The sequence below is a fragment of the Anser brachyrhynchus genome (genome assembly GCF_964034855.1).
Source record: "Anser brachyrhynchus genome assembly, chromosome: 13".
In the NCBI taxonomy this organism is placed as follows: domain Eukaryota; kingdom Metazoa; phylum Chordata; class Aves; order Anseriformes; family Anatidae; genus Anser; species Anser brachyrhynchus.
Genome location: NC_137708.1, coordinates 17,188,750 through 17,209,228, shown reverse-complemented (window position 1 = coordinate 17,209,228; position 20,479 = coordinate 17,188,750). Strand labels below are relative to the sequence as shown.

General features: G+C 56.4%; 1 protein-coding gene across 4 annotated transcripts; it reads left to right on the top strand.

Moving 5' to 3' along the window:
* Window positions 1-2,974: 2,974 nt before the first annotated feature.
* LOC308177349 (actin-binding protein WASF3-like) lies at window positions 2,975-20,417 on the top strand. Of its 4 annotated transcripts, XM_080554440.1 has the most exons (10): window positions 2,975-3,131; window positions 7,107-7,264; window positions 7,968-8,102; window positions 8,223-8,376; window positions 9,269-9,386; window positions 9,502-9,677; window positions 10,115-10,372; window positions 10,452-10,837; window positions 11,792-11,990; window positions 15,975-20,417. In XM_080554440.1, the coding sequence occupies exons 2-9, from the start codon at window positions 7,132-7,134 to the stop codon at window positions 11,947-11,949; spliced, it is 1,518 nt and encodes a 505-aa protein (XP_080410566.1). In that variant the 5' UTR covers window positions 2,975-3,131; window positions 7,107-7,131; the 3' UTR covers window positions 11,950-11,990; window positions 15,975-20,417. The 4 variants fall into 4 exon arrangements, with proteins under 4 accessions (XP_080410566.1, XP_080410563.1, XP_080410564.1 ...); XM_080554437.1 differs by having other exon boundaries at window positions 2,976-3,131; window positions 11,792-20,417; XM_080554438.1 differs by lacking the exon at window positions 2,975-3,131 and adding an exon at window positions 3,622-5,904 and having other exon boundaries at window positions 11,792-20,417.
* The last annotated feature ends 62 nt before the right edge of the window (window positions 20,418-20,479 follow it).

Below are 20,479 nucleotides of genomic sequence, written 5' to 3'. Positions count from 1 at the left end.
AAAAAGCCGGCGGCTCTTTGGCTGTGCGCCCCCCTCCCCCCGGCCGTTTTTACGCAGGGGTTTTTATTTCTCATTTACATCCCCGATTTACTCCAGCGCGGCGGGATTGCGCCCCCACCAGCGCCACCCGACCCCGCCGCCGGAGGAATTGCAGATTTATTCCCCTTCCTCCGCCGCAGTCTCCTCCCCGGATCCCCGACTCGGCAGCAGCAGGATGGGAGCATCTTCCACTGCCCCCTGCCGACGCTCGCAGCCGCAGCTCCCAGGTCTCAGCCCCGCGGCAGGGGGGGCTCCGGGCTTGCCCTTTCAGCCCCCTCGGTAGAGTGCAGCTGAAACCCAAGGGAAAATGGGGGAGCCCTTCCCCACCGCACACGGCATCCCGATGGGATTTTTTCCCCCCCCCGTGGTCTCGGCAGGCCCTCGTGGGGTCGTATCCTGCCCACCTCGTGCCGAGCCCCAGCCGGCAGCATCGCCTGGTGGGACGCCAAACAGAGCCGGGGGGGCACAGGGGTCGGTGGCTCCAATAAAAAGCAGTCGGTGGCTCCAAAAAAAAAAGCAGCAGGGAAGGGAGGCTGGGTGGGAATATCTTACAAAAACACCACGGGAATCGTATCGGAGGGATGTGCCCTTGGAAAAGAACAGGAGTTAACAGCAGGCTGCGACCTCCCTGGGCGCTGCGCGGTGTCGGGGGGCTCCAGCCCCGCCGCAGGGCTGTTCCGAGCCAGCATCGAAGACAAAACATTGCTGGCAGCTTCTGGTGCCCAGACAAAAAACCCAGCTCCAGCCGGGACATTGTCATGCCTGGCACAGCCGCGGCCCCACATGCCCGTCATTAGCGAGGCTTTTCTTTGTAGCTTTCAGCCCTGGCTGCGACAGCCGTGACATCTGGCCTGACAAAGGCGACACACTGTCCTCCCGGGGGAACAAACATTTTCGGGGCAGCGTTAAGGCAGCAGTCACCCCCTGGCAGGGAGGCTGGAACACAGAGGCCGGAGGCTGGGGCTTGTCACGGTGAGAAGCCAGCGCCCCGAGGGCTTTCCAGGCGTCGAGCCCCACGTTGGGCTTCGTTTTGCCATTCCAAATTGCAGCGCTGTGTTCTCTCCAGCTGCCCATTCACCTTCGCCAACCAGGTGAAGAGGTGTGAAGGGCGGTTTCTGTGCATGCCTCATTTCTTTTGCACCTCACCTCTCCAAAAGCAGCGCCCGGCCGCCGGCTGTGCCGTGCCGCACCGCCCCACAGGACATCCCTGGGGGCTGCCTGAGGTGCTCTGCCGACCGAGAGATGTGGGGCCGGCGCACAAAGGAGGCGAGGATCCAGCTGGAAATTAATATTTTATAGAACACCAAGAAAAAATCAGAGAGGCTAATTACGGTGATAATCATCGTGGCCTCCGGGCATTTCCGTGGAAGTCAGGAGTTGCCCAGGATTACCTCACCCCTTGCAGCAACCTGTGCGGGAGGAGAGCGCATGAGGTAGCGGCATGGCACCTGGGATCTCCTCTGGGACCCAAAACTCTTGGCTTTTGGCTCTGGTTTGGCATGCCTGTCATAGCTGGGGCCAGTGGAGAGCTGAAGTTATGGGTGCTGTGGCTGGGTGCCCACCCCAGCACCTCCTGTGCCACTGAAAGGAGCCAAAGCATCAGTGCAGGAGCTGCTGTTGAGTTAAATCTCAAACAGATTAAATCCCAAAGAGCCCAGGGCATCACTAGCAGGGAAATATGGGGATGTGCCCCCAGGATAAAGTGTTCCCGTGGTGTTCTGGTAATTGCACATTGCTCTGGGCATGGCAAGTTCCCCATAGATGGGGAGGTCGGGGGTCACATCCTTGCACGGCGTAAGGTTGGCCCCATGCTGGGCGTGGCAAACCCGGGGCATCTCCATGAGCTGTGGGGCTGGGAGGGCTGCCCTGCCCCGTGGTGCAGAGCGGGACCACTGCACACACACCAGATTTGGGAGCAGAGGAGCATCCTCCCATCCACCCAACCCCGTGGGTGCTCTGCAATCCAACTCCTGGCACCGTCTGAGCCACCCCCAGCCAAGGAATGGCCTGGGAAGGGATGTGCCTAACCAACATGATGCATGAAAAAGGCAGAATCGGTATGCAAAGGCCTCCCTTGGCTGGACCCTCTGCCAAAACACACCAACAGGAGCACCGTGCTGTGTTCCTCTGCCCGTCCCCATGGTGTGGAGCAGATGGCTGAGCTGCGTGGGGTCCCAGGGCACGCAGCCTGCACCTTCCAAGCCTGGCCACGTGTCACTAAAAACCAGGGGACAGGACAGAGCCTCCTGGCACAGCCTCGCCAGATGGTGGCAACCCAGTGCCGGGGGTGCAGCAGGATTTGGAAGCCCCATGGCTTCCAAAACACCAAAAGGAGAAGCGAGCCCTGCTTCCTGCACCCATGCCTCCAGCCCGATGGGTGACACAAAATCAGCCTCTCGACAAGGGCGGCTCCAGCACGTGGCATGGAGAGGACCGAGGCTCCACCACCTGGTGCCAAGGGGCTTCTTGGTGGGGGCATTGGGCTGATGGTAGCCCCACGGGGATGCCCAGGGTGCGGGGACGTTGTAGGGCAAGGAGGAAGCGTGAGGGAGGCGGTGCCCACAAGGTGACCACAAGGAAGCTGAGAAGATGGTGCCTGAGCTGCTGCCGATCCTCCTGGTGCATCCTTCCAGCATCCTTCGCCTGGCCTTCGCAGGATTTCTGCCTGGGCAGTCTGAGCCCTTAGAAAAATAAATAAATAAATAAAGGAAAAAAAGAAAGAAAAAAAAAAAGGAAAAAAGGGGGGAAAAAAGGGGGAAAAAGGCAAAAAAAAAAAAAAGAAAAACAAAGGGGTTGTCTTTTTCATCCTGGGGAAAAAAAAAAAAAAGGGGGAGGGAATAAAAGATTTTCACGCTGTCTGGAAGGGGGTGAGAGGGGGGGGCATCACCTCGGGCTGGGGGGGGCCGGGGCCGCCCGTGCGGAGCGGGGCGGAGCGGGGCGGAGGCGGCGGGGGGGGGGACACATGCGCCGTGCGCGCACTGCGGAGCGGCGCGGAGCGGAGCGGAGCGGGGCGGCCCGGGCACGGCGGCGGCCGCAGCCCCGGAGCCCCCCCCCCGGCCCCCCGGGTCCCCCCCAGCCCGGAGCCGGCGGAGGTGAGCAGGCGGCCGCGGAGGAGGGGGACCGGGGGGTGTGCGTGGGGGGGATTTGTGGTTTCCCCCCATCGCTTTGCAGGTTTTTATTGGGGCGCTCCGCGCTTCTCGCAGAGGGGCACTGCTTTGCGTTTTTGCGTGGGGAGGGGGGGGGCTCCACCGGTTTGCATCCTTGTATTGCAGGGGTGCCCCCCCCCCCGGTTTGTATGGGGGGGCTGGATTGCTCTGCATCCTTGCATGGGGGGGTCCCTGTCACTTTGCATTTTTTTTTGGAGGTGGGGGGGGATCCTCCGCCGTTTTTCACCTTTTTTTTGAGGGGGGGGTCTGCGCCTCTTTGCATCCTTGCATGGAGAACGGGGGGGTGGGTAGGGGGTCAGGCCTCTTTGCATCCTTGCACGGCGGGGGTGGGCATCGCTTTGCATCCTTATGGGGGGGGATCCTGGCCGCTTTGTAGCCTTGTGTGGGTGGGGGGTGGGTGGAGAGGAGGGGGGGGGCTTTGCACCCGTGCACGGCCGGGGAGGGGGCTGTCACCGTGCATTGCCGCATGGAGGGGGGACCTGCACGCCCTGCACAGCGGGGAGGGGCCCTCGCTTCGCATCCTCTCTCGCTTCCCATTTGTGCACCGGGGGGGCCCCGCTGCCGTGCATTGCTGCAGAGGATAACCTGGACCTGTGCGTGCCCCCCCCCCCGGGGTCTGGAGCCCCCCCAGCAGGCGCACACACCCCCCAGGGGTGCAGAGCCCAGGCCTCGGCGCTTGGTGATTCAGCTTCTTGCGGGGAGCTTTGGTAACGGCGCTCCAAACTCCAGCTCTCGATGCCTGGCGGTGGTGTCACGGTGATGACATGCCCACAGATCGGGAACGATGCTTTTTTTGGGGTAGTTTAGGGCTGTTTTGGTTGTGCCAGGCATCCAGCAGCTGGCCTCGAGATGGGGAGCGCAGGACCTGGGCGCGCAGGCAGGTCAGCGATGGCAGAATTAATAATTCATCCCCAAAAGTTCGGTGCGCCAAGGCACACCCCTCGATTGCTGTGCTGCCTGGATTTTAGAGAGGCTGCTGGTTTTGGTGAGAAAAAGATGGGGAAAAAAAGGTATTTGGATGGCATTTCTGTGCTTCAGGAGCATGCCTGGTTCAGGCTGGGCGGCACGGCTCAGCACGGCAGGCAGGAGGTTAACGTGCGCCGTGCTCCTCTGTTGCAAGCACAGGGCACGCCGAGGGCTCTTGCACATAGTGCCTGTGATGCAACCGAGTCCCCAAATGCCCGGCTTCTTTCCCCAGGAGCTGGAGAGCCCATGGAGAAAACCGGAGCTGAAGCATATTTTGCTTCGAGCTGTCATCTCCCTCGGCCCAGTTCTGAACCGAAGATGCTCATCCTCCATTTTCTGGTAGATGACAAATCAGCCGGGGATGCCAAGCTCTTGACAAGTAACAAGCAACAGCCCTCAAGCCAAAAGGAAAAAACAAAACAAAACAAAACAAAAGCCAGAATGCTTTTTGCAGAGCTGCCCATCTATCGCAGGGCAACACGATTTTGCTGGCTGGAGCGCGGCTGTTCCCAAGCAGCGAGCACCCGGTGCCCAGAAAGACCCCTGCTGCTCACTGAGGCTGCCCCACGTTTATCAAAGCGCCTTCTATTTCGGGGAGAAAAAGGCCAGTTTGTTGAGCAGCGAGCGTCCCGTTCGCACAGGCCGCCGGCATGAGAGGGAGAGAGCCAGCCTTCCTTTAATGAGCTGGGCACAGAAAGGGAGAAATGTCATTGAAAGATTTTCCTTTGGTGATGGGGAGTCATTAAAAACAAGGCGTGATTCCCGGGCCAGCCGGATTTTTCCAGCCAAAAAGCACACGGGATCGGTGCTGCCCGTCCCCTGCCCTGTCCCCGGCACTCCTGCAGACCATGGAGAGTGACAGAGGAGGCCCCCACGTAGCTTCATCTACTCCTTTTCCTCTCCCCTTTGCTGTTAGGGTACCCATTATTTTCACATAGATCCAGAAAACCCGCATAAGCTGAAAACCAAGGAAATCATCCCCGTGAAAACCTACTTGCCAATTACTTTCTGGCATGCGCTGGTGGCATAGCTGTAAAGAGACAGTTTAGGTAAAAACATGTAGCCTGCTCGTTTCAGAGCAGCAGGACCAGCTCTTTATTCTAACCACAAGGTAAGGAGGCAGTCACATTTACAGCATCCTCCTAAGGAGGCTTTTTGGCTAAGGTTTGCACTGCAGAGCCCAGCCTCACGAGGGGTTTGTGATTTAGAGGCAATTTAGCCAAGTGCTGTTCCTCGAGCTGGAGCGCTTTGCAGCAGAAGGGGGAGGAAAAAAAAAAAACCACTGTGGCATTTACTAATAAAACTCTTCAGGAATATTTTTAGCCGTGTTATGTCGCACTTCGCCACAAAGCGCTCGCTTGTGAAGCCTCCTGGCGGAGGCAGAGGGCTGGGGGAGAGGCGCAGGCGGTGCTCCCGGTGGGATGTGCTGGGGCACGGGGCAGCCCATGCAGATCTGCCACCGGGCTGGCCAGGCAGTCAGCTTCTCCTCCGCTTGGCTGGAGGGCCTGACCCTTCCCCTGTCCGTGGAAATGGGAAACAAGCTTGTTAGAGATGGGCTTGGCAGGGGCTGGTGGGTGCAGCTCAGCCCTATGGTTCCTGTGTCAGCTGCAGCTGATCCTCACTGCCACCCAGGATCGGGGCCGAGACCGCCCCACTCATCGCACATGTGAGCCTCCAGCCTCCCTGAGCTGAAGGATCGGTGGCCCAGGAGCAGCCCCCCGTGGCCTTTCAGGTCTGTCCTTTTTTCGTCTGTTCCCATGGCAGGAGCCACTTACAGCACTGAGATCCACCAGGGCACAGCCACAGCAGCACTCAGGGAGCACCTACAACCCTTGGACAACCTTAAATAACCTGGCCCAGGGGTGCTGTGGGCCCAGGTGAGGCTGCTGAGGATGATTATGGGCTGGCAGCGCCCACCTGAAGTTGGCAATTTGGCCCTTTATGGCCTGCAGCTGCCCAGGTTTAGTGTCACCAGTGGGTGGCTCTGCCTGGCTGGTGGTGCTGGTGCACCCGTGGCCACCTGCAGCGCTTCCAGGAGCGGTGGGGTCTGGTTTTTGGACCACACTGGACATGTAGAAGAAATAATGAGTTAGTCTTGGCCAAATTCCACCTGTGCTCAGGCTCCCCCTTTCCCATCGCTGGGCACAAGCGGCTCATTAACAGCTTTCTCCCTCGCTTTGGGAAGCGCCGGAGGGAATAAGCTCGGCAGGCAGAATAGCATCTGCCATTGTGCTGCAGGAGCACAATCGGCCCTTTCGGAAGCTCGGTATTAATGATTTAGACACAAGTTTTGTGCTGTTTGGTCGGGGCAGCTTGCATTTGCATTAGAAAAATCCCGCCGAGCTGGGGAGCCCGGCCGGGCACTATCAATGGGAAACTGTTCTGCGCAGCGCCACCGGGGCCAAAAAATGCGAGCTCGGCACATTTCTGGCTCCTGCTGTGGCCGGCATTACCCTGTTGATGCCTGGCTGCCCCGCTCCCAGCTGTTAGCATCGCTGCTGGGAAGCTTCTCCCTCCGCTGCCAAAGCATTTTATGGGATGTTGATGAAGATGGGGGGGTCCCAGGTTGCATGGGGACGGTTAATATGGGGCTGGCAGCGTGTGGGGGCGCGCAGGGTTGCTGCAGGGAGCAGGGCAGGACACGGTGGCCCAGTCGGTGTGGTGTGAGCACAGATAAAAAGAAAACCCTGGGGAGCTTTGCAGTCAGCTGGAAATGATGGAATTACAGGTGCTCGCTCGCTCCTCTTTGGGTCAGGGTGTTGTGGGGCCGTCATAGGGGCTGTAGCACGTGGGGGTTTGCTTCTGCTTTGAGCCCAGCTCCGTCACCGCCGTGTCCCAGATAAGTCCCTTGGGGAGAAAGGGGAGAGAATCAGGGGGAATGCAAATGGAAAAAGCTGTTTTGGGGTCATTTCTTCCTCTTTTTTCCTCACCCAGGAGAGTGTGAGTACTTGCCGGCAGCATGCCGCTGGTGAAGAGGAACATTGAGCCCCGGCACCTGTGCCGGGGGGCTCTGCCCGAGGGGGTGACGAGCGAGCTGGAGTGTGTCACCAACAGCACGCTGGCTGCCATCATCAAGCAGCTGGGCAGCCTCAGTAAGTCACAGCTCAGCGTCCCCTGGGGACATCCCCCTGGGGGCTGCTGCCACCCCGCACCGGGGCTGGGGACGGCCAGGGTGCTGGGATGCTGCGGTCGCTCGCCCCAGTTTGATACTGGTCAAAGAGCCCCTGACTGGGTGGGAATTATCCAGAGAATAAAGAAAGGAGGATGCTCAGGTCCAAAGGGAGGATGTGAGGGTGTTTTAAGACCCGCTTTCCTCCCATCGCTGCTCTCTTTGAGAACCCCTCATTTCTTGACTTGTCTGGAAATAGGACAGTCAGGCTACTTATTCAGGTTTTAAAAACCCTCTTCTTTTTAATGCAGAGCACTCCTGGAGCCACTTGAATACTCCAGGTGAAAGATAGCTCTGTATAAAAGGTCCAAGTCCCCGCCTGCCTTCCTGCCCCAGCTCCGATTCCTGCAGCAAAGGGAAGGACAAGAGCACTGCAGATGCGAGTGGGGACATGTAATAGGGGAAACCTATTTTGCTCCTGAATATTGAATTAAAATAGAAAGAGCAGTACAGGCTCTCCCTCTAGTGCCTTTTTCGCCCCTCCAGAATTAGATAACTTTCTAAAATACGCCCAGAAAGAGGAACGATGTACTTAGGGAGCTGCTGGCATGCAAAAAGTCGGAGAGGATTTGGTGTCCCCGTGGGCAGCACAGTGCCAGGTCACAGCTCATGGGTCCCCCCGGCAGGCCGGCACGCCGAGGACATCTTTGGGGAGCTGTTCAATGAGGCCAACAGCTTCTACATGCGGATGAACTCGCTGCAGGAGCGGGTGGACCTGCTGGTCATCAAGGTGACGCAGCTGGACTCCACTGTGGAGGAAGGTGAGGACCACGGGGCGGGAAGCACCGTGCCCGGGGCGTTCTGGGGGCTGGGAGGCACCTGCCCGGTGCCAGGTGCAAGGCCACCCCTGCATCCATCCCCCCCCTGCCCCGCGCCCCCAGTTTCTCTGCAGGACATCAACATGCGGAAGGCATTCAAGAGTTCCACGGTGCAGAACCAGCAGGTGGTTTCTCGCAACTCCATCCCCAACCCGGTGATGGAGATGTACCAGCGCTGCGACAAGCCCCCGCCGCTCAACATCCTGACACCATACAGGTGGGACAGCCCCTCTGACGCTCCTCAGAATGTGGGGAACCCATGGGGACCCTTCCAGGAGAGGTGCCAGGGTGTGCAGCCACTTTGCTGCTTGGTGAGGGCTGGAAATGCTGTTTTCCCTATGGCTGTGCCACCATAGGGCACCTGGAATGTGTGGCCCTGCACCACAGAATCACCTAGGTTGGAGAGGACCTTCAAGATCATTGAGTCCAACTATCAACCTTGCATGTGCTATAGCTCTGGTGCTAATTTGCGATGACTGTTTTCAGTTTTGGTGCCTAGAGAGGTTGTGGACTTCCTTGGAAGTCTTCAAAAGCTTCTGGACATGGTCCTGGGCAACCCGCTCTGCATGGCCCTGCTGGAGCAGGGGTTGGACCAGGTGGACCCAGCGGTCCCGTCCAACCTCACTCATTCTGTGGTTCTGTGAACCTGACTTACCAAATCCCACCACTTAATCATGTCCCTTAGTGCCATGTCCGCAGGATCCTAATGTGGTAAGGTAACCACAGTGCAGGTAATCACAGCTCCGTGTTGGACATGTTCATGGAGGTCCACCAGCTTACAGCTGTGGTCATACCAAACTTCCCCATGGGGGGAAAGGGGTCTTCTCCAGAAAAATGATGGGGTCTCGTTTGGGGGAATAAATGCCCAAGGCAGCTGCCCCACTGTCCCTGCTCGCAGTGGAGCCCTTGGGCTACATGAAAAACCTGTACGGAAAGCCCCAAAAGGGGCATGAGGTGGGACAGGGTAGGGACCAGGGGATGCTGGTGGAACTGGTGATGGTGGGAAGGGCTGGGGGGGGGAGTCTCCATCCATGCACTGCCATTGCTAGCACTGAAATCTTTTTGGGATTCCCTCCCCCGTTCTTAATAGCCCCCTCCTTTCCCCCCAGGGATGACAAGAAGGACGGCCTCAAGTTCTACACCGACCCCTCTTACTTCTTCAACCTGTGGAAGGAGAAGATGCTGCAGGCAACAGAGGATAAGAGGAAGGAGAAGCGCAGGCAGAAGGTAGCGGGCGCAGGGAGGGCACCACGGTGGGTGCAGCTGGGCGATGCCCCCCAGGCATCACCCAAGGGCTGAAGGACGTGGGGTGGAGGTGGATCTGTGTCTTGTGTGCCCCCAGGAGCAGCGGCTGGTGGAGGACTCCACCCGGGAGGTGAAGAAAGTGCGGAAAGCCCGTAACCGGCGCCTGGAGTGGAACATGATGGCGTACGATAAAGAGTTTCGGCCCGATAACAGGTTCTCACCATCCCCATATCACATGGCATCATCGGAAGGATCACTGTCCCCAGACAATAGGCAGGTTTTACCTATTACGCATTCAGCTCACTGAGCTTCCTTTGCTTTTCGGCACTTCTGGTTGTCTCCTTCGTCCTTGGGGGAACGCATTTCTGGTTGTCCTCTGTCCATGGGGGAAGGCACCACCCGTAGCAGGAAGGGTTTCGGGGCAAGGAGGGGGTGATGAGCCCATGCCTGTGTAGCTTCAGGCACAACACCGTCCTGGTGCCCACCGGGGTCTCATCCTGGACCTTGATGTTGGGATAAAGTCAGAGAGCTTTAGGAGCCAAGGGAGGAGACTGGTCCAGCTCCATTGCAACCTCCTCCTCCCCTCCGTGCCTCCTTGTCTGTCTCTGCTTTGTGTCTGCTTTCCTCAACCCCACAACACCCCAAACCTCCTCCTTGCCCACCCTGACCCCTCCTGCCCATATGACCCTTGGCTTTTCCCCTTGCCATAGATCCTATGCCTCAGATGCTGCCGACCACTCGTACCCAGCGAGCCCCAACCACCCGGCACAGCTGCTGGCCCCCGCTGCCCACCTGCCGGCCGAGCACAAGGAGGGGGTCCTGGCGGCCGTGCCCCCCCAGGAGCACGTCTACCGCCCGCCAGCGGGCAGCCGGCAGAACAGCCTCAACCGTGCCCAGCCACCCCACACACCACAGCCCCCTGAGGCTGTGCTGAATGGGCCTAGGCCACACTTGGTCAAGGATTTTGGGTAAGTCCCTAGGGTTTGGGGTGAAGGGGGGTGTCCGGCATCATTCCCCATGTTGCTGACACCTCTTCCTCCCTCACAGCCCACAACCAGTGCCGATGGCAGAGTACTTTGTGCCGCCAGCCCCGCCGCCCCCACCACCCGTCATCCCCTCGGCGCAGACCGCCTTCGACAGCCCCATGGCAGCCCCCGCAGCGCTGCCCCCCGGCACAGCCGCCCCCCCATCCTACTCGCCCTCGCCGCCGCCCCCTGCACCGCCAGGCCCCTACTCTGCTTCCCCGCCGCAGGCCGGCCCCATGGGCCCCCCCGTGGCCCCGCCGCCACCACCGCCAGGGCCCCCGGCGCTCGCCGCCTCACCGGCACACTCGGTGTCGCCGCCGGCCCCTGCCACCGAGCTGCGGAAGCCAGCCATCCCGCTGATGCCCATGAGCGATGCCCGGAGCGACCTGCTGGCGGCCATCCGCAGGGGTGAGGCTGGGTGTGGGGATCCGGGGGGTGGGGGACACCCCCGCCAACACACCTCGTGGTTCAGGGCTGGGGGTGTTGGCTTGAGTTGACTCAAGGAGGGCCCTGGGTGAGGCACCAAGGTGGTGGGACCTGAATGGGACCTGAATCGATGGCCCCGAGGGGGTTGGAGGGGATGCTTTTCAAGGGCTGTAGCACCTCGTGTGGGGAGAGGGCTGGGGGTGTTCAGCCTGGAGAAGAGGAGGCTCCAGGGAGACCTCACAGCGGCCTACTGATACCTAAAGGGGGCTATGGGACAGCTGGGAAGGGACTCCTTATTGGGGGATGTAGGGCTAGGACAAGGGGTAATGGCTTAAAACCAAAAGAGGGTAGGGTTAGATGAGATATAAGGAAGAAATTATTTACTCGGAGGGTGGTGAGGCCCTGGCACAGGCTGCCCAGAGGAGCTGTGGGTGCCCCATTCCTGGCAGTGCCCAAGGCCAGAGTGGATGGGGCTGGAGGCAGCCTGGGCTGGTGGGAAGGGTCCCTGCCCACGGCAGGGGGCTGGAATTAGATGGGCTTTAAGGTCCTTTCAAACCCAAACCCTTCTGTGATGATTCTTTGACTTGGCGCATCACTGCCAGGGAGGGGGGAACCCATCTCTGGAGGTGACTTGGGGCACCACGGCAGCACTCCTGGGTCCCTGGCCTCCTTTCAGACTGCAGCTGATGCAATTCTCCAGGGTTGTGCCCATTCCTCCTTCCTGCTCAGTGCAAATCTTCAGGTTGAACGGAAGATTTGGCCCCCCAGGAAGCTCCAATATCCTCAAGGCCGGGTGGAAGCCAAGGAAGAGGGCTATAGCTTAGTGATCATGGCCCATTCTCTGGCTGCCCCCTTCCAGCCAGTGCATATAACTGGGGGTGGTCACACATGCTTATGGGTGATGCTGCCCCTAAAGCCTTTCCTTTCCTAATGCAGGGATCCAGCTGCGGAAAGTCCAGGAGCAGTGGGAGCAAGAGGCCAAGAAAGAGCCCGTGGGCAATGACGTGGCCACCATCTTGTCCCGCCGGATCGCGGTGGAGTACAGCGAGTCGGACGACGACTCAGAGCTGGACGATAACGAGTGGTCAGACTGAGGGGGCCGGGACCAGGCTGGCGGGGAGCTGCTCTGCACCAGGTGCGTACCTGGGTGCCCACACCCGCCATCAGCCCCGCTAATTCTGGAGCTTTTGCTTTTTACACCATGTCGAAAACCATGTCGGGCAGCGCTGGAGGCTGTGCACGGGTAGGACGCGCCTCTGGGGCGGTGAGGCCGGGAATTAGCAGCACCTCAGCGTTTAACGATGCTGGAAATGCTCTCTGGCACTGGGTAATGCACGGCCACAGGGTGGCTTTGTTAGGGAAACGACACCACGAGGCAGTAGGGCTTTTGCAGCTAGATGTTAAATGCGTAATGGGGAGACCGAGGGGTTTGCAACCTCTGAGCCCATTCCCATCCTCAGGACCAGATTTTTGGGAGAAAAGCGTGAAGGCAAGGCTCGTGCAGCTGGCACATGTGTGTCCTGGGGGCAAGGGGCTGGGGGCCATGTCCCAAAAGCCCCATAACCCTTGGCCTGACTGCTAAACCACTGTAGTTTTATTTGACAAAAAAATATAAAAAATGCTGCTGTTAGGTAAACCCAAACCACTGAAACAGAGTGATGCTCAGTCTCGCTCTCTCGATTTGCACTTTGTAGCCCCACAAATGCCACTAGTACGGTCAAGGACAATCCCGTCCTGGGGCACTGGCCCGATGCTGCCCTATCCTCATCCCCAGAGCATGGCACCGGTGGGGAGCACGGGAAAGGGGCCCCCGCCACCATGCCAAAAAAAACAGTTTGCTCATCAAAATAGGGCATGATTCATAGCTGCCTTTTCACGCAGCTATTAAGGAAGGATTCACGGGGCTGGGGGTGCAGAACAAAAGGGGGTGAAATACTGAAAATATCACAGCCAGGGGTGAGGATCTGCAGAGGGCTGGAAGAGGCTCCCCACCAGCAGAGAATGGGCCAGTACCAGGCGTGGACCCATCTGACACAGCCATCTGGCCCTCTCTTGCATTCCCGTATACCATGAGCCCCAAAATGGGGGAGAAACCTGAATCCTACCCATTGCATCGCTTTTGGGGACTTTGTGTCCACCCCCCCCAGCAGCCAGATGGGTGAGCACATAGGTAATGTTCCCAGTCCCTGGGAGTGAATCGACCTGTAAAGCAGATGGGAGGATTTGGCTGGGACCCAAAAGGCTCAGGGAGGCTGATGCTTACTTATATCTACCCTGAGAACTGCTGGTCTTGAAGGACACCCTGAGTATATGCTCGTTTCTCCTCCGGAGAAAGAGAGAGACCCTCTGTGGTGAGACACAATGACCATAGCCCCCAGCTTAGCTGCTAAGAAACATCACCGTGAACCCTTGACTGAGTGACACAAAATAGCCTATTTTGTTTAATGCAGCACTTCCCGTTTCTCTGCATCCCACTGACTCCTCTAGATGGGACTCGAGCAGCATGGCAGGCTCCTCTCTCCCCACCCCCTCCACCCCCCACCCCAAATTTGGCCACAGCGGATGGCCCCACGAGCATCAATGCAGTGCTGAGCAGGGCTTGGGCCAGGTGCAGGAGAGGGCCAGAGCGTCTGGGGAAGGATTCAAGGTGGGAAGTGAAGTCTGTTGGTGCTGTCAGTGGTTCTGCACCCACTTCTGCCCTGTCACAGGCCACAGCCCTGCATCTGATTCTCTGTTTCCTTCAGGGAAATCCCCCTTGGCATCAGCACAGCTGGAGGAGCTGCACAGAAAGTCCTTGGGGTTTTGGCCTGGTCCCGGTGCCCATCCCACGGGAACCACCACCATGTCACAGCGGGGGTCCCATTGCAGAGCAGCTGGGATGTGACCTGGAGAGAGATCAGAAGGAAGCCTTGTTAAAAAAAAAAAAAAATCCAGAGTAACATTTAAGCAGCCAGCTATCAGTACTTAGTGTGGAACAGTGTTAATACAGATGCAAGCACTGTACTGTTTGTATGTACAAAGAGAATGGTTATTCGGGTAATTCAGCAAGAGATGAATTCCCCCTAAGGGAACAGGACTGCCCTGAGCCATTAGGGTGCTTGTGGGGACCCCATGCAGGGCTGGGACACTGCCAGGACATCTTGTCACACGGGGACAGGGAAGGGCCTTGGGGACATGTGGGGCTGGCTCGTCCCTCAGGTCTGTGGGCATCCCCGTTCTGGGGAGCAGAGCTGTTGTGGCAGGGGCTGGATAGGAGCCGAGTGCCCCCGCAAGGCCAGGTCTCTCCCCAGGCCCTGCTTGTGCTATGGCACAAAAGCCATGCGATAACTCCAGCGGGACTCGCTGTGGTGGCACCCGACAGGAGCGTGAGTTTGCAGGGACAATCTGGACCCACCACCTCATAGCAACCCTGTGGTGCTGGGGGTTGGAGCCATCACCCCGTGCTGTTATTAGGGTCAGTGCCATCACATGGCAAAGCACTCGACAATCACACACTGAAGCCTTGCTTGCCCTGCGTGGGTTGTGTTGATGGAGGAGCCAGGAGCCTCGTGGTGACAGGGAGCAGGGCTCGCCCTCATTCCTCACAGCTTTACGTTCTTACACCATTCTTGGGTGTCCCAGCACATCCTCACCCTTCACACTCTGCCCAAGGAAGCTCGCAGCCCCTAGCGACTATCCCCTTTCACACAGCAAGCCAGCAGGACCGTACCCTCCTGGCACTGCCCACTGCTTGCAGTCACCATAATCCGGCTCTTCCCAGGCCTTGGCTGCACTCAAGCAGTCTTGATACCCCAAACAGGCAGATCCACAGGTGGCCTCCCCAGATAGATGTCCACATTGCAGCTCATTGCTCTGGTTTCTCATGTAGTTGGTGAAGAAGTGACCTGTACAGGCTGTGGACACCAATTTCTGGCCCAGCCATAGCACACCGTGCTCTCCCCAGCTCTCCTGGCAGCATCACAAGGCAGACGAGCAGCACATGGTGGCACTGAGAGCCACAGTCCCACTCCTGCAAGGCCAGCTCTGCTGACAGAGCAGCCTCCATGGTGCCTTGACATGCTCAGGCACCTCATGCTCAGGATGACCGTCTTCATTTTAGGCATACTCACCTAATTTCAACCAGGTCACCTCTGAAACCCAACACGAGCTCTTTGGGTGGTCTGGGCCAGGCTAGCTCTGCTGGAGGTGGTTGTGCCGTGCTAATTAACTCTGGCTGGCTGACCCATATGCTGCACACTCAGTGTTTTGTACATATGTGCCTATTTCTGTATACTCCTCCAAAAGTAGGCCATGCCGCATTATACAACCTGAAATGCTCAAATCCCCATGTGGGCTGATATAAAAGTGAATATTTAAATATTTTTATCTAACTTGGCAGCCATTAAAAAATACAATCCAGGTCACAGATGATTGAATTGCTCTTCTCTCTCAAGTGTACCCGAAGTGGGCTGAGGAGATCCTCCTGTACATTAAGGGATCACGTTCCCTGCAAAAATACAGCAGTGACGTTTCATTGCCAGCAGATAATCACAGAGTGCCAAACATTTAATGAGCCCAACCGGTCTCCTGAGAGCTCCCCTTGCCATTTTATCTGCCTTCTCCTCCTTGCCAATTTATGGGCACAGATTAAAAATAATAAATAAAAGGCTGCCAACAGGGGGAAGTGTATTCTGTGCGCATACAAATTAATTAGGCTTGAGTCAACCAAAGAATAAATAAGCTGGTTTGAGTATGCTTAGAGATATTAGCAGAAGACTCTAGTCCCCGAGGTCCATCAGGAACCTCTCGGGCACCTCAGATTTACCTGATGAGGGACGTTTTGAAGATTGCCATGCCCGTGGTACGCTGTCTGTGAGAGCTGTGTCAGCTCTGAAGTCTGGTCTAGCTGAAGTCTCATGAAGGTCAGTGGAGGTTTGGTAGTGGTCACATCCCAGCTTCTCCTTGATCTCAGGTGAGCTTTGGACTTGCTGTTGGTGCTGGCAGCTTAGAGGATCAGTGTCCTGAAGAAATCAAAAGGCACTGGGTGGTTTCTAGTTTGCCACCCTAGGCATAGACCTGGGGAGGAGCAAGCATCATTGCCTATGGGGGCTCCTGATTTTGCACTTATGCTTGCTACCAGGATGAAGACTTCCTGGGCAAAACAAGACTGAGCACAGCTTCTCCAGGGAGCTCCCTCCAGATAAGAGCCCTCAGATTTCCTTCCACTAACTTTTCCACCTGTACCTCCTTTTCAATGCCCTGACAACCGGAACAGAAGCTTGGCAGACATCCCTGGGAGCAGAGCATCAACACCTTTGCTTTAATGTCAAAGGGAGGTTTTATACGGAGCGAGACAGGCTTTGCAGCACCAGAGGTGCTGTTTTAGAGGGTGCTTTCCAGAGGTGTGTGGTCAGCAGGAGCCCCACGCTGTGTCCCTGGGGATGGAGAACGGAGGGCCATGGGCAGCTCTCCCCATCCGCTCGCTGAAGGCCCTCCAGCACAGGATGCTGGCAAGGGGAACATAGGCTGGTTTTGGTTTTTATCATTCCTGTTTTTCTCTAGTAGTAGTTACTTAGGGGTAACGTTTTCTAGGCTGGCATGTCACTTTACAGGAAAAAAAAAAAAAAAAAAGGACAAGAACTCTGTCCTGAGGAGCTTACAGTTTACAGCAAAGACCATATGACCTGCACTGCACTTTAGAAGCCACAAATGTACAATTGCTCTCATACCCATGAATTTACCCTCCCGACTGGGCAGCAGCACCTTGAGGACCATTGTCCCTTCCCTTGGTGACCCCACGACCAGTACCACAACCACATCCCCCTGCCATCAGCAAGGCTCTCCCATCTCCCTGCTGTCCCCCCACAGAAGTGCCTGAGCAAAGCATGGGAGTGACAAAACCAGCATGTTTTGTCCCCATATAGGTGGCTGTTCCCTTGGGGGGGGGGCCTTTCCCAGGCCCCCCCCATGCCACATGGGGCTGTGCTCCTCTGGTATGCCCATGCAATCCACACGATGCCCTCCTTCAGGGATTTACACCTAAGCCTAGGCTTTGAAATGCTTCAGTCTTTGAGAACCTGAAGGGATTTTTTTGGTGAATCCAATCTTTTAACAGACCCCAGGCTCACTCACACAGGCTTCACTTTGTTCAGGTGAGAGTTGTGCTTGCATTTTGCTGGGAAGAGGGGGAAAAGACATGCTTCAGAGTGGGGGGTTGCCCCAAAGCCTTCAGTTCCCTGCCCACAGACAGGGCAGAAGGAGGACCCTTTGCTGGGGACCGTCCTGGTGGTGGCACCGGGCCAAGGCAGGGCCTGCAGCAAGGGACAGGCTCACACTGCAGGATGCCCTTAGGCTCTTCCCAGATGAGACACACTTGGCTATGGTGTCCCTCGAAGGCAATGTTAATGTAACATTATCAGTCTTAATCTCTGTCTCATGCTGGGACGGGGCTCTGAGGCCACAGAGCCCTCCATAACACCACACAATGGCAGACCAACTATCTTCCCCTTCCCCTGGGGACATCTCTCCTCACAGAGCTCCCTCTGCAGCCTTGTGCTTTTAGCAGAACACACTTAAATCTGCTGTTGACTGTTGCATCTGGGGACTTGTAAGCTCATGTGGTGGGAGATGAGCCTTTCCCTGTACTCCTCACCTGTGGTGACAACGTCAAGGGACCATGTTGGCCCTGGGGGACTGGCTCCATGCTAGAATTACCATTGAGCTGAAGGCACTAAGATGGTAGAGGAAAGGGAAGGAAATCAGCCTGTCATTTTTGGGTGGCTGGTCACACTCCCACCACTCTGTGGGAGAATATCTCAGGTAGGTAAAATGAAGGGCAGCAGGGAGAGCAGCATGGTCCCCATGCCAGTGTCAGACTGAAGCAAGGCCCGGGCCTGAGCTGTGGCAGCAAAGTTAAATCGCATCTCAGGGGAGGTGAGGATGGAGAGACTCAGGCAGGTTTCTGCCACAGGAGGTCTTTGAGAAGTAGGTAGGTGGACACCAGAGAGAGGGGCGCAAGCCCTGAGCCTGTCTGGGGCCAGGGTATGGTGTGGAGGTGCCCATGGAGCACCTCATCCATCCTGGTGGGTCTGCGGTTCTGCCTCATCCCCTTCGGGCTTGTAGCACCACAACCTGCAGAGCCACCCTAGCAGCCTGGATACATGCCCCCCCCAGCTTTGTTGCCCCTTTGCTGTTTTTTGACCCTCAAATATAATAAAGATTAAGCATACTAGATTAAGATGTGAACTAACAGCAGAAAATCAGGACACACAGCTGGTACCACTGATGTCCACAGACTGCTGTGTGTATGCAACACCAGCACCTTAAGGCCAGCACCTTAAAAGTTACCCATGGATTTGGGGTAGCTCAGCTGAGGGATCTAAAAAAAAAAATAAACCCCCCACAAAAATAAAACCAAGAGAAAAAAACTTACATGATTGCCAGGAGAAAAAAAAAAATCCATTCTGCCTTCTTCTGCTAGAGAAGCAAGAGAAAATCCGACCCAATGTTATTTCCCAGCTAGCCACCAAAAAAACGGAGCAGTCATCACCATAACCACTTTCAAAATTGGGTTTATAAGAAACCAATTACACAAGAACAAAACAAAGAGCACACCAAGCCCTACTTCAGCAGGGTCTCCTGCCCTTGTAGGAAGCTCTTTTATCCCTGAAGGCCCCACCTCAGCTCAGGTGCTTCAAATCCCGTGAATTTTCACCCATTTTGGGTGTTTGTGTATGCCTGATGCCTCAGCTGGGAATACTTTCCCAGCAGAAAGTCACTTGCCATGGAAAAACTAACCATACAATTCCTGCATTAGGAATAAAGTGGGATTTGAGCCCAGTGAAGTTACCGTGATGCACGTTGAGGGACTGTTGATTCCTCTAGAGGTGCTCTGGAGGAGGAGAGGTGCCACTGCTGGCCTCCCAAAAGCCATCTTGGTATGAGCCTTGATCCCAGAACCACCACCAAAGCTAGTTTTACCCTGAGAAGCTCCAGGTCTGCATTTAGCTCTGTCCAGTTTTCCACAAATGGGGCCTCTCTTTGTGGTGTCTTTCCTCGCAGATTGGAGCAGTTTAGGACAAAGAAAGAAAATCCCCACCAAAAAGAAACCTTTTGCTCTGAAACGCATTTTTAGGGCTGTTTTGGGGTTGATGGCTCCTTGTTTTAATAGACTCCCTTTTGGGGGCTTGCCTGGGGGATCCTGAAGCAGAAGCCCCCCCGGTGTGAGTTTGGGTCGGTGCCACAGCACGGATCCTGCTCCAGGTCAAACATGGGACTTGCAGGAGGAGAAGCTGGCAGGCAGCGGGGTGGGATTATCGTTGACACAAGTGCCTTTTCTGGAGATCCCCACTGCATTTCCAAGGAGCTCCCGGGGGGGTTGGAGCAGTGGGTGGTGGAAGTCTGGCAGTGAGAGTGCCCGTCCCCTGCCAGGGGGAAGGGGCAGAGCATTTCTGGGCACTGGTACGTGTTTATGATGCTCGGCCTGCCCTCGCCCAGGCAAAAACCTGGACAAAACCCTGAGATGTCCACCAGGATTCCTCCTTCCTTACACCTGAGATTTTATCCCAGGGCAGTTCTTGCATCAGTTTTTACTTTGATCTTGGCCAACCTAAGGGATACCCGCTCTGGCAACCACACGTCTCTGAGTGCAAAAACAAGCATTGCACCTTGGGCAGGGGACGGACCCCAAAAGCACACAGTAGGGCTGCAAGAAGGGCGGAAAAAAGAATATCTGCTTTGCTGCAGGACATGCTCCTGCTTGTGGGTTTGTTCCAGGGTGTGTGCTGGGGAGCCTTTTTCCTCCTCCTCCTCCTCCAGATGCAGGACTGGAGCCATGGGTTTCCACCACCTTCAGCAGGAGCACGAGCACCTCTGGGAAAGGCTGGCAAAGGGCATTTCTGCCTCCCCAACCCTGCTGGAGAGGCTCAAGGCAGGGTGTCTCCAAAGGGAAGGCACGGTGGCATGGCAGGGACAAGGACAATGTCCTGGTGGCACCTCATGCCTGGCATCGGAGGGGCTCATCAGCTGGTGAGGATGCCCTGATGCTCCAAAATGCTCATTTTTTTTTTTAATACCGGCAGACATACCACCAGCTTTTCCTTCAATTTACCACTTGATAGAAGCAGCTGACGGGAGACAGGCATCTCTCCCACGGGAGGGTCACACATTGCAGGCTATCACCTGATTTCCATTATTATATAGTTGACATTAAAGAAGAAAGAGTCGTTCACTGTCTAATGGGGTCTTTTAACCACGTGCACTTAGTCAATAGGTGAGTAGATGTTGCTGCTTGTATCTATCTACCGTACACAGTCGCTACATGTGAACAAGTGTATTTCTCCCCGGTGTTGTGGGTGTCCTGCCTGTCGTGACACTAGGACGGAAAGGTAGGGACAATGTTGGTCGCGGGATGAGCTTTCTTCTGTACAGTGTAGAGAGGAATCCTGCGGAGAGCCGAAGCACCGCTTGTAACTACATTTGTTAAAACGTCATATGACATAATCCCAAACTGTTGACACTTTATGCATGTGCTAATTAAAAATAATTTAAAAAAAAAGTAAAATAAAGATTTTAAGAGGTTAAAGTATATTTCATTTCGGCTTTTTGTCAGCTCGCCCTCACCGAGCCCATTTGCTGCGGGAGGAG

Excerpts from the sequence above, each read along its gene's own strand:
- LOC308177349 (XM_080554440.1), top strand. The coding sequence starts at position 7,132 with ATGCCGCTGGTGAAGAGGAACATTGAGCCCCGGCACCTGTGCCGGGGG. Across the intron at positions 8,377-9,268 it reads AACATCCTGACACCATACAG|GGATGACAAGAAGGACGGCC; the intron begins GTGGGACAGCCC and ends CTTTCCCCCCAG. Across the intron at positions 10,373-10,451 it reads CACTTGGTCAAGGATTTTGG|CCCACAACCAGTGCCGATGG; the intron begins GTAAGTCCCTAG and ends CCTCCCTCACAG.